Raw genomic sequence first — 15,586 nt, 5'->3', positions numbered from 1 at the left:
TGAATTTGGGGTTTTAAATATCTGTAAGCCATAATCATCACAATTATAACAAATAAAGGCTTGAAATATCTCACTTTGCATGTAATGAGTCTATATAATATATTACACTCTAAACAGTGCTGGGTTGTTTTAGCCTAAATCTGGGTCAAATATGGACAAACCCAAATGTTGGGTTAAAATGTCATTCAAAATTTTAACCCAACTTCAACTTTCCCTTTCAACTGTAATTTTTTATAACCCAACATTTGGGTTTGTCCATATTTGACCCAAATTTGGGTTGAAATAACCCGGCATTTTTAAGAGTGTAGTTTCATCTTTTAAGTTAAATTACTGAAACAAATTAACTTTTGCACGATATTCTAATTTTCCATAAATATAAATATACATATTTAAACGTTAGATTTCATACATTAATTTCTTATTTAAACAAAATCCTGTTGTCTAGCTTGTCCTCTCTTCCTCCTTCATTCCCATCCTCATCACCAAATGTGTTTCAGGACAGATCAACACATGCAAGTGAACGAGCGTGCCGTTATTTGTAGCGTAGTGACGTGTGTGTTGAGGTAAGCAGATATGAGCAGATCCTGTGCAATACGTGGTATTTATTATATCATGATGACCAGCATTTGTGCTAAATCTGCACATCATGATGTTAACACACTGAGGGAGGATTATTTGAGAATTATTATTAATACTATTTGAGTGCATTTCACCACCTGACCTGACTTTATAGATCTCATTACATGAGCAGTTAATAATACAGCAAGTAGGACTGAATTTACTCTACACTCAAGTATACTGTATAATGAGTCATTGAACACAGTCTGTGCAATCCTGACATCTACTGATGTGTTCAGAACATCGCAGACAGACCTCATCTTATTGTCGTTCATATGGAGATCACACGTGCCGGTTTTTATTATTTTTAAAAGATTTTATATTTATTTAACAAGACCAGATTCTTCTTTACAACAACAGATTGGCAGTGCTAAAAATGATCAACTACATCAAAAGTTAAATTAAATGTAATATAGAGAAATACAGAGAAATGATTGTTTAAACTAAGTGTTTTTCCAGTCATGTAGCATGTTTTTTTTTTTTTATATAATATGGTGTCAATCCAATATTCTGTAGATAAATATGAATCAGCTGTATCACACAAATGGCCTTTAAATGATCAAATCTTCACAGATAACGAGTCGCGCACACACTGTCCTCCAGTCCTTCTGTCGGATTGATAGCTTACACTTTTATTTTTACCAAGTTAAAGCCTTTTAGTGTAACTGTACAACCCTGCTGTGATAACTTTAATATTAATAGTAATATTTCAGCTGGACTGAAGCAGGTTTACTTGTTTTTATAAAACATCATCATGAGTATTAAATATGATGATCAGGTTTATTTGTTCATCTCTCAATCATCATTACTGAATTGCATTATATGTTTTAAAACTACAGAGCTTTGATCATAAAACTAATCATTTAAATATAATTTTAAGAGATATTGATATGCATTTTATGCAAGTATCTGCTATAAAAGTCTCATTGATTTACATTACAAGCATCAGAATCTCATATATGCACCAAATTGCATATTTTTGCAGTTGCAGTTTTTTAATATTCTCAATATATCAGACTACATGAGCCATAAAAGCTTGATGTACCAAATACTCCAAAAAAAAAAAAAATACGTACAATTTTTTTTTTTTTTTTTTTTTGTCCAAAGGATAAATAAACTGTTCAATTTCTGACTATAATTGAATATGCTTTACAGGGTTAAAACAGAAAGTCAGCATGATATTGAACATCTGAAAGCATCGAGCCGTCTTCCATACAAAGAGAGCACTCTTATAGAACTTTAAAAGGTTCTATCAGCACTACATATTTGGAACCCCTAAAAGGTTCTATACACTCTTTAAAAAGGGGTTCCTCTGGGTTCTATATAGAACCCTGGGGTTCCGTACTTGGCCAATAGAACCTTTTACCAAAAAAAAAAAATAGTTCAATATAGAACCATTTTGGAGTTCCATATATGAAGCGGGGGATGGAACCATTTCTGGTTCTAAATAGAACCATTTCCTGTAAGAGTGAGTCAACCAATTATTACTGAATCTCAAACAAATATACTACAATATACTGGTGTGCATTTTTTAAAATGATATCTTAATTAATCATTGAATGGACACACACACACACAAGCCATGCTGTGCACCTCAAACCTCACACAGTTTGGCAGACTTTAGTTCTTGAAGCCGTACATGTAAATACATGCATACAATTACACATTTAGTTTGTGATTAGACTCCTCAATGTTATTCGAGGTAACATTTTTGGTGAATATCCCAGTGTGTAAACAACATGATTCAAATAATTATGGCTCCAAATTGGACTTTCGTTGAAAACCAGTACTGTTCCCTATAATTATCAACCAATTAGCAACATACGCTGATCTGCAATATTTGCGATGCATAGATTACCTTGGCAAACATCTGGTTTATTGCTCAGTGTTAAGCGGGGACACGCCGCTGTGGGTCCGGCGGGTCTGCGTCGGTCAGATTGAAGTACCAGACACCAGGAACCAGCACCAGGTGAAATTCATTGAACAAGCTTTACATAACTCAACACACACTTGGCAGATCAGAGCCGTGCGTGAGGTTCCCATTAATCTGAATTGGAACGGCACACATAGCGCCGTAAATTTTCTTTTATGATGCCAGGAGGATTTGCAGCTACAATGAACCGTTTCTACGCTGCCATATTTACAACAGGAACATTCATGTTTACTTTGGGCGAGAGAAGGTATTCCCTGCTCCATCGCAACTTATTACTATAACTGGAAAACTGCAGGGCATCCCAGGACACGTCGTGATCGCTCTCCGTACAGACCAGTTTAGCTGATCAGAAACACTTAAATGGAGAGTTCACCCAAAAATGAATATTAGCCCATGGTTTACTGACCCTCAAGTCATCCTAGGTGTGTATGACAATCTTCTTTCAGACAAATACAATCAGAGTATATTAAAAAATGCCCTGGCTCTTCCAAGCTTTATAATGGCAGTGTATGGCCATTTCTGTTTTGAAGTGCATCTATCCATCATAAAAGTGCATCTGTCCATCATAAAAGTGCATCTATCCATCATAAAAGTGCATCTATCCATCATAAAAGTGCATCTGTCCATCATAAAAGTGCATCTATCCATCATAAAAGTGCATCTATCCATCATAAAAGTGCATCTGTCCATCATAAAAGTGCATCTATCCATCATAAAAGTGCATCTATCCATCATAAAAGTGCATCTATCCATCATAAAAGTCAATCTGTCCATCATAAAAGTGCATCTGTCCATCATAAAAGTGCATCTGTCCATCATAAAAGTGCATCTGTCCATCATAAAAGTGCATCTATCCATCATAAAAGTCAATCTGTCCATCATAAAAGTGCATCTGTCCATCATAAAAGTGCATCTATCCATCATAAAAGTCAATCTGTCCATCATAAAAGTGCATCTGTCCATCATAAAAGTCAATCTGTCCATCATAAAAGTGCATCTGTCCATCATAAAAGTCCATCTATCCATCATAAAAGTCAATCTGTCCATCACAAAAGTGCTTCTGTCCATCATAAAAGTGCATCTGTCCATCATAAAAGTTCATTCATCCATCATAAAAGTACATCTATCCATCATAAAAGTGCATCTATCCATCATAAAAGTGCATCTATCCATCATAAAAGTGCATCTATCCATTATAAAAGTGCATCTGTCCATCATAAAAGTGCATCTGTCCATCATAAAAGTGCATCTATCCATCATAAAAGTGCATCTATCCATTATAAAAGTGCATCTATCCATCATAAAAGTGCATCTATCCAATCATAAAAGTGCATCTATCCATCATAAAAGTGCATCTATCCATCATAAAAGTGCATCTATCCAATCATAAAAGTGCATCTATCCATCATAAAAGTGCATCTGTCCATCATAAAAGTGCATCTGTCCATCATAAAAGTGCGTCTGTCCATCATAAAAGTGCGTCTGTCCATCATAAAAGTGCATCTGTCCATCATAAAAGTGCATCTGTCCATCATAAAAGTGCATCTGTCCATCATAAAAGTGCATCTATCCATCATAAAAGTGCATCTATCCATCATAAAAGTGCATCTGTCCATCATAAAAGTGCATCTATCCATCATAAAAGTGCATCTATCCATGCACTTTTATGAGACAGTCATTCACTGCCATTATAAAACTTGGAAAGAGCCAGGACATATTTTAATATAACTCTGATTGTATTCTTCTGAAAGAAGAGTGCCTAGGATGGCTTGAGGGTGAGTAAATCATGGGCTAATTTTCATTATTGGGTGAACTATCCCTTTAAGTTCTGCTAAAGTGCTGCGATTCTGAATAACAGATCTTTCCCTTTGAAACGTCTGGCGGATAAAAAAACCTGTTTGATATTTTTCTGTTCTGCCACTCCCTGGCTTTAAGGTCACGGGTTTGCTTTCCAACGCCTGCGTCTTTTGAAGCCCACCCTTGAAAAACTATAAGGAAACCATCTGTTAGGACATTAGAGGAAGTCCCAAATGGTCAAAGCTCATATGCAAACAGTTCTTGATCTTGTATCTCAGCATGGCCCAGCGTCTGAGTCTGCAGGAATGAGCCGAGGGGCCCCGTCTGTGCTGGAGTGTGTGTGTGTGTGTGTGTGTGTGCTGGAGTCAAACATCCACAACTTCATCAGAAAAACTCAAACACTCAGGCTTCGGTGAGGACAAAGTTATGGGTTATTCATTTCGCCCAGCATAAAACCATTATGATGGAACATACAGTCAAACCAGAATGTATTCAGACACTTTCAACATTATCAGTTTATTGGCTGTAGTTTATAAATATGAGCAGAACTCAGTTCTCAGATCAGTGGATATTTGACTGGTTTTGTCCGTCCTTCTGTTGGACTCTCACACATGAATTATGTTGAATATCTGTTAAATTACACAATTAGATAATACCAGTTTAGCTCAACCAGTGAGCAAGCAATGCTTCATGTTGTTCAGTGTGTGTGTGTAAAAAGAGCAGAAAACACACTTCAGCAAAACATCATCAGCTCAAACTGGAGGAATCACTTTTGCTCCCAAATTTGTGTCAATTTGAAGAATATTTGGGTGTAATATGTCACAGTTTACTTTATTTTGCTCTCCTCACTTACAGAAATGAACTATAGTGTCCTGATCACACTAGTAAAAATGATATCTGAATGATTTCTGGTTTGACTGTATACAATTAGTAGTTTAAACCAGGTATGAGGACGAGAATCTCAAATGGTTAGTTTTAGGGGTTTTTTTGCAATCGCTAAAGGACCTACACTGAAAAAAATAATATGCTTTATCTAATCAATAAAATTGTGTCAACATATTACAAGCAATATTATTAATTAAATTGTACAAATTAGAATTAATTAGAATGTTAATTTGATTAACTATTACTCAATTCTAATTTGTTCAATTTAATAAATAATATTGCTTGTAATCTGTTGCCACAATTTTATTGATTAGATAAAGCATGTTCATTTTTACAGTGTATTTCACTTTTATAAAACTCTTCACTAAACCTAACTGTGGATCATTTTCCATTGCTTTGGCACACTTTCTGGGCCTATATATGAAGAGTTCAGATGCAAAAGCCTCTAAATGCCATTTGAAATTTTCTTCTTTAATGATGATTTTTATCAAACTTGTATATTTAAGTTCATTAATTTCACTTAAATGGCAATGATAATTACCAATTAATTGTTATTTGAGTGAAATTACTGAACTTAAATATACAAGTTTGATAAAAATCATCATTAAAGAAGAAAATTTCAAATGGCATTTAGAGGCTTTTGCATCTGAACTCTTCATATATATATATATATATAGCAATGTCATACTGAAATATATGGAAGCTTGTTTCCGTCACTGAATAAAATACTTTAAAAGATAATTGCGACTTTTCATCTCACAATTGTGAGTTTAACACAACATATTTTCAACTAAAAACTTTTATGCATTTTAGCCATTAATTTACACGACAACAGCATTTTGGGGACCTGTAAACGCAAGGTTTTTGAAAACGATCCCATGGACAAGCAACAAAAACCTGGGGCACGTTCAAGTTCAAAGCGGTGCGCAACGTTTTGCTACGGTTTCCGGGTTGAACGTCATGTTTCCTGGTGTGCAAAGGGGTTTGAGATATGTTTTCTCTTGTTTGATATGTTTGTGGGTGTGTCAGAACTCCAGTCCAATCAGTAGCAACATATAAAGTACGCAGTATTAAAGGAGAACTCCGGCGAACAATGAACCTTTGGTCTAATAAAACATCGATACCTAGTCAACCGTTCTCTGAGATTTGTTTTCATGATAATCGAATGTAAAGAGTTTGATCTCTAAAAACTGTTTAGCGTGTAATGCTAGTAATGGGGGCATTGACTAAGTAAAAAGAAATCGCGAGTTTATACCACTAACAAGGCTCAAAATATCACCACACTAACACAGTAACATAATGAGGCTCCATACACGCAAAAGGAAGCATTGAGAACTTTGTAAGTGTACAGACCGTTTAATAAGAAGATACTTTATGAAGACAGTTCACTTCGCGTATACAGACAGGAGCCATCTTTGAAAATAGTCTCGATAAGTCAAACCACGAACGTTGTGCTGAGTGATCTGAACTCTATGAAGTTCAGGGAACTTCTGAACTGTATGAACGGCGTTCAGGGATCGACTTATCGAGACAGAATGAAAAAGAAAATAGGGTATTAAAACAATATGAAATACAAATAAAGTTAGCGTGTGAGGCTAAATAGATTCTGTTTTAGTCTGAATTAGGTAAGATGTGTTTCAGTTTCCACAAATCCCTTCACTTGATTGGGATGTTCTCATGTTCTGGGCAGCAAGTGTCGTTACTGTAACATCGGGCATATTTTTTAGTATTAAACACATATTTATACCGACTTCATCAGGCTCCGAAAATTCTTCACAAAGAACGGCCTTCTCAGCTGCCATAGTTTCAACTCTTGCGTCATCAGAACAGTGTGTTCAACGCATCACCGTTTCTGTTAAAAAAACGTTGTGCAACGTTTTGTCTGGGCTGAACGCAGCCCTGAATTTGTGAAAACGTTGACATCATGCGTGTTACGTGTTCAGCATATGTTTGTATGTAACAAAGTGACATCGCCACCTACTGGCCTGGCAGCGGAATAAAGCGATTAGACCAAGTCATTTCCATGGATCCGTGACGTGTGAACAAAAATTGTTTTGACGTTGTTGTCTGTAGCTATGTGTAAAATGCAAAGGAATATTTTTTCCATTTTTATTACATTGTTGTGTAAACAACTTACTCTTGGGAATAATTTCAAACTATTATGTAAACATGAACCATGTAACAAACAAATCCAATGAATTCTAAACAGGAGTGTAATTCTTGTTTTGTTAATACATTTTACAAAAGAAAACATTATAATGGCGCCTGCTGTTATGAATGATAAAAGAGTTATAGTCGGTTTATAGCCGTTCAAACCCCTGCTTTAACCCCGGAAAAAGGAGTATTTTAGTGTAATTTAGCTCGGTTAGCAGCGCTTTTACCTGGGGTTAAGAAACTGTTAGCATTGTGGTGCCAAACTTCAATGTGAAATGGAAACTCAAAACCAGTCGCCGCATATTCACGTGTTTAGGACTGTAAACGAAACACCGAGCGAGCGTTGAATAGGCTAACAGTCGTTTCTGCGTTTGTGAGGAAAAATGTCTAGTTTAGACACAAAACGAGACAATTGGAGAGAAAAAGAAAGCGTTTCATTCTTACCTTTATAGTCTGAAATGTCCATTCATTAACTTTGATTGTAGTCAGGTAAAATGTAATGAGAACGCGCCGCGCGCTAGATCCTTTACGTAAACATGTGGCGTGCAGCGTTCGTCCAATCAGTGACCTTAACACCACAAATATGCAAATGAGAACGTTAACCCAGGGTTTAGGAATGTACAGTGTACAAACGACAAACGTCAACATGAAAACCTAGGATTACAGTTTTCCTTGTGGCACAATTTCCCAATCCGGTCATTTAGTTCTCAAAACAAAGACGCATTTCACTTGTTTTTACCGTTTTATTCAGGTATATGGTTTTCACACACGTTCCAATTTTCTTAAAGGCATAGTTCACTCAACACAGAAAATTCTGTCATCATTTACTCACATTCAAGTTGTTCCAAATTAATTTCCCTCTTGTGCTGAACACAAAAGAAGATATTTTGAAGAATGTCGGTAACCAAACATTTCACTTCCAATGTCCTTTTACCCCAAAACTTTATTTATGTGTCATCTGAGGCCAAAGTTTGATTCTGACAAAAGATCATGTGTTTTTGACTAAAATATTTATCATATTTATTTATATATAACAGTTTGTGCAAGTTGGTGTGTAGTTCTGAGAATATGTAGTTGTAAGAAAACTATGAATTGTTTCATGTATTGTGTATAAATAACCCAGGATTCTGTTTACCTTGGAATAGGATTAGTTCAAGTCAAATGTGAACTGCAGTTTATCTTACATGTATTACAGGACACAATTACTCCCAAATTGATCCCTTTTGTAGATGGTAATGTAGGTTTCAGTCTACATCTAGCCTAATTGGTTTGATAGTATTTAATTTTTTAGATCTAGAAAAAAGCAAACATTTGTTTGCATAATTGGTGTCGTGCACTTGGAAAAGTAGAACAATTAGACACATGGAGGTTCAAAGATTTATTTCACGATGCACATCATGAAAGACACTTTGAAGATAATAAAAAGACAATTGTAGAAATACGTAAGTGCTTGTAAGAAATTACAGTCAGCTTTTTTGGTTTATCACATTGATGGTTCATCCGTAATCGAAAAGAATTAAAAATAAATAGCTTAAAATTAAAATGCAGTCCGTGCTAAATCATATACACAGTTCTATACACAAAGATGGATTATTTCTCCTACTAACCCTGACCTTATTTTCAATATTATAGTATAACTTATCTAAGTGCATTAAGCAAATCTAATCAGTACAACAGGAACAACAACAACAAATCATCCGCCATAAAAGTTCAACCAAACAGTTAATTTATCCAAACCATCTAAACAAAAAAATGCATTGATTTCCAGCACTTAAATGACTTTATAAGGCAGCTCGGTTTGAAGTCACTGGGACTGGGATGTGTTTGATTAATGCATCCTATGTCCACTTTAACTGTAACGGCAACTCTTATAAAAACCTTACAAGTTGATGTGAGTATTTCTATTCAAGCTGTAGAAACTAGGGGTGTAACAATATATTGTGTCACATAGGTCGCAATACAATAATGCAACAATATCGTGGATAGTTCACCCAAAATAAAAATTACTCAATGAAAAAAAAGTCAAGTTTTCAGAGTTTTAGTGTCAGTACTCTATTAAACTACTAAATATAATGTTGCATATAATGTATAATAATGCAATGGGGGATATTTATGTGTCCAGATGTCTGTTACCAGTAAAAAGTGTCCGACATTATTTTAAATATGTCTAGACAGTGACAGAGATCAAGCATATTCGTGTGAAATAATTCTGTATTTTCAGCTTCTGAATTATGAATATTGTTATTCTGGTGCCTCTATTGTCCTGCAATGTAAAAAAAAAATATTGTTGGTTTAACTTAAAAAATAAGTAACCTGGTTGCCTTAAAATGTTAAGTTCATTGAAATGGAAAAATTGAGTTAATACAATGAAGGAGATCAGAAACTCAAACTATTATGTTGTCTGAACTACATAAATTATCTAAGTTGATTTGACAAAAGAAAAAATGTTGTGATTACAAGTTTTTTACACTGTGTGCTTTGGGTTTCTATGGAAGCTTGTTTCCGCCACTGAATAAAAATAAATAAATAAATAAATAATTGCGACTTTTTATCTCAAAATTGCGAGTTATGAAGCCAGAATTGTGAGAAATAAAGTTGCAATTGCGAGATATAAAGTCAGAATTGCGTGATATAAAGTCAGAATTGTGAGATATAAAGTCGCAATTGCGAGATATAAAGTCAGAATTGCGTGATATAAAGTCAGAATTGCGAGATATAAAGTCAGAATTGCGAGATATAAAGTCAGAATTGCGTGATATAAAGTCAGAATTGCGAGATATAAAGTCAGAATTGTGAGATAAAAAGTCAGAATTGCGTGTTATAAAGTCAGAATTGCGTCATATAAAGTTGCAATTGCGAGATATAAAGTCAGAATTGCGTGATATAAAGTCAGAATTGTGATATAAAGTCAGAATTGCATGATATAAAGTCAGAATTGCGTCATATAAAGTTGCAATTGCGAGATATAAAGTCAGAATTGCGTGATATAAAGTCAGAATTGCGAGATATAAAGTCAGAATTGTGATATAAAGTCAGAATTGCGTGATATAAAGTCAGAATTGCGAGATATAAAGTCAGAATTGCGTGATATAAAGTCAGAATTGCGTCATATAAAGTTGCAATTGCGAGATATAAAGTCAGAATTGCGAGATATAAAGTCAGAATTGCGAGATATAAAGTCAGAATTGTGATATAAAGTCAGAATTACGTCATATAAAGTTGCAATTGCGAGATATAAAGTCAGAATTGCGAGATATAAAGTCAGAATTGCGTCATATAAAGTTGCAATTGCGAGATATAAAGTCAGAATTGCGAGTTATAAAGTCAGAATTCTGAGAAAAAAAGACAGAATTGCGAATTTTTATTTCAAAAGAAAAAAATTCTGAGAAATAAAGTTGCAATTGCGAAATATAAAGTCAGAATTGCGTGATACAAAGTTGCAATTGCGAGATATAAAGTCAGAATTGCGTCATATAAAGTTGCAATTGCGAGATATAAAGTCAGAATTGTGTGATATAAAGTCAGAATTGCGTCATATAAAGTCGCAATTCTGAGAAAAAAGACAGAATTGTGACTTTTTATGTCGAAATTCTGACATCTTTTCTCAAAAATGTGAGATATAAACTTGCAATTGCGAGTTATCAGGCTATTTCTAAGGGGCAAAAAAGACCAACTTCTGACTTTATAACATGCAACTGCGACTTTATATCAAGCAATTCTGACTTTATATCTTGTAATTGCGAGAAATAAAGTCAGAATGGTGAGATAAAAAGTCGCAATTATCTTTTTTATTTTTCGTTCTGTGGCGAAAACAAGCTTCAGCACCAAGTCCAAACCTGTTCATTTACACACACCGAATTAGCGTTTTAATCAAGACTGAGTATATTTTGTGTTAACCTTTTAACACATACGTCTTGAGTATCGCAGTAATACGGTGTCGTGAGATCAGAATCGTGACGTGTGTCGGGAATCCAGAACCGTTGAACATGATCGTCTGGGAAAAGTCCTACTGGATGAACTCTTTCAAAATGTCGCAGGTGTTTTTATTGACGACCTCGCGTAGCTTCCGGACACGTCGGGCGCTGGACAGCACGATGAAGCTGTCGGGTTGCAGGACAGCCATGCCGTTGTCCACGTCGCCCATGAGGATGACCTGGCCGTCCGCGGTGGTCACGTTGGGGCACGGACAGGCCCAGTCCATGTTCTGAAGGGTCACCTCGAGCGGATCCTTCCCGAAGAACTTCAAGCCCATTTTCTCGTCCTTCAGGATCTCCTCCACCGTGACCAAAGCGCGACCCGAATCCTGATCCTCGGTGAGCTCCGTCACGCGTCCCAGAATCACGAAATCACTCCTACAGAAGCTGGTCACCATCTTGTGCTTGGGTTTGCACGGTTTGCACCGCTGGATCCTCGGGAACGGGCACGTGTCTTCGCACGCGTCTTTGGTTTTGAAGTTGTTCTCGTTGCCTTTGCATCCGCCGAACACGAACGGCTGGCACCGGCGCTGGGACCCGCTGTACGCCCATCGGGGCTCGTACGCCTTGCAAGGCCCCTGGTAGATCGGGAGGTTGCACGGCGCGGAAAGCTCGTCCCGACACGACGACATGCACGTGTCGTAAGCGTCGAAGTGGTTGCGGTTTTTGCTGCAGTTGCCGTACGTAAAGGTGTAGCAGTTGTTCCTCTGCGGGTCGTAAAACCAACTCAGCGTTTCCTCCCCGCAGTCGCCGCCGTCCGGCACTTTGAAACACTCCTCGGCCGGGAACCCCGTGGAGTTCGTCTTCGTCGTCGGCTCTTGCTGGATCACGGACAGCGGGAAGTGCGCGAGTATCGAGCCGCCGGGGTTGGTAGCCGTACACGTGTAGACGCCGGCGTCTTGCAGTTGCGCGTTGTAGATGACCAACTGCCCGATGTTAGTGACCACGACGTTCCCGTGCACGTGATTGGGTTTCATAACCACGTTTCCGTGCTGCTTCTCCCAGGTTATCTCGGGTTTGGGTCGCCCCGCGACTTCACAGAGAAAGCTAGCCGTGTCTCCGACGAACACGGACTGCTGAGACGGGATGCCGAGCATTATGGGAGTGTGCACGTGTATGTGCGCCGGAGTCGTGCGCTGGAGGGTAGTGGTGGGCGCCGCGGTGGTGCCGGTCGGGACTGGACTGGTGTCGGGCCAGGTGAGATGAAAACGACACGTTACGACCGATAAGGAGATTCCCTTCGAGCACGCTTCGGCGTCCATGTAGCACTTGTTGTAGTAGGTCATGCCGTCCGAGGCGCAGGTGAAGAGCGGGTCTCTCTCGCACCGGTCCCGGCACTTGCACACCGGCTGGCCGTCCCAGATGTCGCACTGGGAGCCCTGCTGGGAACACTGGAACGTGTCGCAGGACGCCTCCGTTGGCAAACCCATCGGCCCCTTCTTGCCTGTAGTGTCGATGAAGCGCGCCGCCACACAGCTGCGGTTACCACACACATTGGCACAGCACTTCTCAAATGTTTCACATTCCTGGACAAATGTAAACAAAGGGTGAATTATCCTGATACAGTATGTACAAACAATGTGTGTGTGTGTGCATGTATTCTGGATATTGCATGTCCATTTTAGACAAATATTGGACAATATTGTTGTTGTATTCACTTGATGATTACATGAATGAAAGGAAATCTAGATATTGCAATGCAATTGAAATTATTATGTAAAATGTTTTATTTTATATACATTAAATCAAACATGCATGCAATTGAGCGTAGATATATAGCCTATATATATATAAACATAAACTATATATTATATAATATATATATAATATATATATATATATATATATTCATGTAAAATGTGCATTTTATCTACATGAAATGGAAATGCATGCAATTTATATAGAGCATGTATGTGTATTAATTATACATATATATGAACACACATATTGCAGAATATTGTTGTTGCATTCACTTCATAATCCTGATTACATCAATACAAATATATTGCAATACAAGAATATTGCCATATATAAATGACTATATAAGATGTGCATATTTCGATATATATATATATATATATATATGCATGTTCATTTAATACATTAAATTACATTATATGTAATTTAAGTTAACATAAATTACATGTATAATACATTATATATATATATATATATATATAGTTATATATAGTTATATATCATATATGAATGAAATGAACAAGCATGCAAGCATATCTTACAGTCAAAATATGAATGAAATGAACATGCATTCAAGCACATATTACAGTCAAAATGACAACTAATTTCAATGGAATGAAAAGGCAAACCTGGTCAGATTCACATTCGCGCGTGCATGTGCTCATTGCATCGACCCACAGGTTTGGGTTCATGTCGTTGGGACAGATCCCTGCGTGGGAATACGCGACTCTCTGCAAACTCATGCCTTTCACGCACTGCCTGTCCACAAACAGCAGCAGAAACTGTCCCGACACGAACCAGATCCAGCGAGGAAACAGCATCCACCACATGTCGCAGGGCAGAACTGAGGAAGAGTTCACTAACCTAATTTTATTGAAACAACTGAGCCAGAATTGTGCGCCTCGAGCTTCCAAGCAGCAGGAGGGGGGGAAAGAAAGCAAATCTCCCTCAGATTCAGAATACTGTGAGTGGAAAATGAGTATTTATACTCTCTAATAGGCTACTTTTCACTTCTTGAGCAGCGAAGGCTCGCCTGACCACAAATCTCGCCCTTACGCGCAAATGACTGACATGAATTACTCTGCAGTTCTAGAGAGAGGATTAGAAACATCTGGTCCAGAGTTGGGTTGGTACTGGGACACCTGCCTCTCCGTGAAAGAGCTGGGGTGCTGCTTTAACCCTTTATCTGCGCGCGCTCGAGAAGTGCGCGCGCGCGTGGGAATTGCGCGCGCGATCCCTTCAGTGCGCTTTAAAAAGGGTTGCTTTCTAAGTTTTTTTAAACCAGTTTCTGAAATCAGCGCCAAACTTGAAGCTCTTGTAAAGAAATACACTGTAAAAACGAATACTCGTCTAATAAAAATTGTGGCAACACTTTTATAGGGGATAGGGATATTATTATCCCTAAATTTAACAAATTAGAAGTGAGTAATAATTAATCAAATTAATTCCTTAAAGGTTAACCATTTAAAATGAGTAAAACTTACAACAACAACCAAAAAACAAAAAACGTACATTTAAGTCACCATTATGGTGATTAGTGTTTGTTTTAAAATGACTGATTTCTCCTTCAGTGATTCTGCTCATTAATATCAGGTGTCTTCAATGTTGGCAATAAGATTTAAATAGTTCTTAATTGATCTTTGACGTTTTTGTTAAATTTTTGGGTGTAAACTTTACTCATTTTAAATGGTTAACTTTTAAGGAATTAATTTGATTAATTATTACTCAATTCTAATTTGTTAAATTTAATTAATAATATTGCTTGTAATCTGTTGCCACAATTTTATTGATTAGATAAAGCGTATTAATTTTACAATGTAGGCTATACATGACAAAAAAAAGTGAAATAAGAAAGTAAATCGTCGGCTTACTATTGATTTGTGATCATGTTAGGGTTAGGGTTATAATGAGAAGGTTGTCATTTAATTATATGAAACATCCATGCAATCATTTGCATGTTAAATAAAAAAATATATCAAAGTTTGAGACAGTAACTCAATTTAAATGTGTTTGTTTTAACAATTTCTGTATTTTTGACAGTGTTTTTATCACATAGAAGTAAATTAAATTATTTTATTATAAGGTAGAAACTTTGCTGAAGTGGTTAAGCATGGACTTAGATATTATTCAAAATAAATTACTTTATCATTAAAGTTCATGCAAGGTGCATGCGTCTTTTGGCCAAATGTGGAGTCAAAGCTCCCTTATAGAGTTTTTAAAGAAAATATAGTGCTTTTACCCTCACAATGTACCCTTCAGTGTTCAGTAAAATGATCTTTGCAATCATACACTATAGGGTGTTGTATATGAGAAGTATTTGTGTTTATTAAACAGTCCATTGTATGAGGTTTGATTTTAAGTTGAACTGAAGCTTTCAGCCTATGAGTAAAACACAAAAATCTGTTTATGCAAAAATACTAATGCTGATTAAAGTATATTAGCTCTCATTAGCTCTGAAGAAGAATGTGCACAGGACAAAAGACACGCTTCATTCACTCTTGACTGAATATAAACAACACCATAAGAA

General features: G+C 36.8%; 1 protein-coding gene across 1 annotated transcript; it reads right to left on the bottom strand.

Annotated features, from left to right (window-relative positions):
- Window positions 1-11,159: 11,159 nt before the first annotated feature.
- On the bottom strand, window positions 11,160-14,227 carry wfikkn2b (WAP, follistatin/kazal, immunoglobulin, kunitz and netrin domain containing 2b). The gene is made up of 2 exons (XM_039653675.2): window positions 13,689-14,227; window positions 11,160-12,887 (listed from the first exon to the last, which is right to left on the bottom strand). The coding sequence occupies exons 1-2, from the start codon at window positions 13,887-13,889 to the stop codon at window positions 11,394-11,396; spliced, it is 1,695 nt and encodes a 564-aa protein (XP_039509609.2). The 5' UTR covers window positions 13,890-14,227; the 3' UTR covers window positions 11,160-11,393.
- Window positions 14,228-15,586: the final 1,359 nt, after the last annotated feature.

This window comes from Pimephales promelas, chromosome 17 (genome assembly GCF_988280905.1).
Source record: "Pimephales promelas chromosome 17, fPimPro1.hap1.1, whole genome shotgun sequence".
Lineage (NCBI taxonomy): Eukaryota > Metazoa > Chordata > Actinopteri > Cypriniformes > Leuciscidae > Pimephales > Pimephales promelas.
This window is presented reverse-complemented; position numbering and strand designations above follow the sequence as displayed.